General features: G+C 27.6%; 1 protein-coding gene across 1 annotated transcript in view; it reads right to left on the reverse strand.

Moving 5' to 3' along the window:
• Positions 1–1,018: 1,018 nt before the first annotated feature.
• The window catches only part of LOC108578309 (kinesin-like protein Klp61F), a 5,183-nt gene continuing 3,973 nt past the window's right edge, over positions 1,019–2,228 (reverse strand). The window contains exons 6-11 of the mRNA XM_017941613.1: positions 2,053–2,220; positions 1,772–1,951; positions 1,466–1,688; positions 1,281–1,402; positions 1,077–1,178; positions 1,019–1,045 (exon numbers count right to left, since the gene is read on the reverse strand). Of these exons, the coding sequence (XP_017797102.1) occupies positions 1,019–1,045; positions 1,077–1,178; positions 1,281–1,402; positions 1,466–1,688; positions 1,772–1,951; positions 2,053–2,220 (822 nt within the window). The remainder of the gene's footprint in view (positions 1,046–1,076; positions 1,179–1,280; positions 1,403–1,465; positions 1,689–1,771; positions 1,952–2,052; positions 2,221–2,228) is intronic.

Consider the following 2,228-nt stretch of genomic DNA (forward strand, 5'->3'; position numbering starts at 1 on the left):
TATTTTCTATATTACAATATATGTGTATAATTAGGTATAATTAATGTGGGATCGGTGCCTCCATGACCGATACAAGGAGCATATAACAACGAGGAGATTAGGAGGGCGCCTTGGCTTGCTGGCCAAAAAGTTCAATTCCCGTCTCTCGTATTTTTCTTCGGCTCCTACATTAATACTTATTGCCTTCTAGATTGTGAATTCCGCTTTGATTACAAAGTGTTAATTCCAATGGTATCCGTAAAGTTAATTATTCTTCGATGATTTGATTCTATTCTTCTATTATACTTAAAGTCCAAAAATTTATTAGTAATTCTATAAACAATACCGTATCTTCTTCTCTTCCAAAATAAGTAAAATGCACCTTTCTATTCTCATTTTATAATTTTTTCATTGTGTTCAACATGTAGTCACAGTTCTTTCCCTTTTTTACGAGAAATAAAGTACGATTAACACAATTTTTGCATTTGTTTGAAAAGGTTCTAAATAATGAAATCTCTTCAGTAAATAATTATTGAACATCTCATTTCTATTGTCATATATTGTAAAACAAGAGAAAGAATTATTATTTAAAAATTTGTACTTAAATTTCTTTTAACTTTGACATCTTATAAAGAATATGCAAAATAAGGAAATGCTTCGTAAAATGTAAAACTTGTGTCGTAAATTTAAAAAAGAATCTTTTGTTGTAAAAGAAATTACGTGTTAGAACTACGTATTCCTAGTACTTTCGCTTTTGGTTTTTGCAGTCTTGATTGTTTTATATTTTTTACTTTTTTAGATGTAAGGGTACAGTCGTTATTTCTCCTGGTTTTCATCCTGTAATATGAATTTTATATCAATAGTGAATTACATATCGCATAGCAATTATATTATCAATATTATTCAAAAGTAACCAATAAAATAAAATATAAACAGCCAAGTTTTACCTCCATGTAAATTTCTGATTCAGATTGAACATGGGATTGCACAGATATTGAAGAAATATCTAATGTTTGTGTAATATTTTCAGCATGAGAATCTACAGAGTTACACGAATTTGTGTGTTCTGGTAAAGAATTATTATTTAAGACAGATGCAGAAAATGTGTTATCCAGTGGAGATAGAAGTGTACTATCAGACAAAGCAATTGAATTTGCAATTTCTTTTATTGTTATATCATTATTCGTGTACGTATCATCCTATATATGTTCGTCATATAGAAAGAAAAATAACATATTTACAATATATGAGAAAATTTTAAAAGCAAATAAAATATACTTTATGATATGCATGTTACTTACATCATTTTCTGTTGTCTCGACACATTTTCTACTTTCTTTAAACCTTTGAAGGATTCGTTCATGCGGCGACGTTTCTACAAAATGGCGAGGATAAGAAAATTCTTTCCTCGCAGGAGTTGACCCTAAAAAAAAGTTAATAAAAAAAATTATGGAACTGTTTCTTTTTTATTAACAAAATAAAATACCTGTTGGAATATCACGTTGTATATCTTGATTAAAGAATTTGTTGATTTCATGTACCGTTGCCTGCAATTGTCCAACAACTTTATCATTTAATATGCATGATTCCATTTCTTGGTTTTGCAATTTCTTGGATATTTCTTCAAAAGTATCAGAAGCTTTGACTTTTCTGTCTTTCAAGAATTCTTCATGATTTTTACATGCATCTAAAGTTACTTTATGTGTATCCTATAAAAAATAAATCTTTACATAATAAAACTAGTTTCTAATATTTCATCACCATTTAAATTTGAGACTTTTTGTAAATTTACATTAACTAATGAAAGAACTTCATTTTTATCGATATCTATTTTCGGTTCCATGTCTTTAATATTGCATTCAATAAGATCCTTGTACTCTTTCAATACATTACAGCTTCTGTTCATACTTGACTTCAATTCATTTATCAAAATTTTTCCTTGTTCTGTAGTTCTGTCAGCTAATTCTTCATTCTATTAATAAAATAAAATAGACCACATAATAGATTAATATTTAAAAATTATTCACTGAAAATAACACCAAAATTGTGTTTTCTATTCAATTAAAAAATTACCCGTTTTGTTTCAAGAATTACATCAGTTTTAATTGTTTCAATGTTACTTTGTATCTGTTCTTCTAAAGTATGTTTCACTTTAACAGATGTAGTAGAATTATTTATCATGCAATCGTTAACATTATTGCAAATATTACTAACATAATCACATTTGCCAATTACAGTACAATAGTGTT

This window comes from Habropoda laboriosa, unplaced genomic scaffold (genome assembly GCF_001263275.1).
Source record: "Habropoda laboriosa isolate 0110345459 unplaced genomic scaffold, ASM126327v1 scaffold6544, whole genome shotgun sequence".
Classification (NCBI taxonomy): Eukaryota; Metazoa; Arthropoda; class Insecta; order Hymenoptera; family Apidae; genus Habropoda; species Habropoda laboriosa.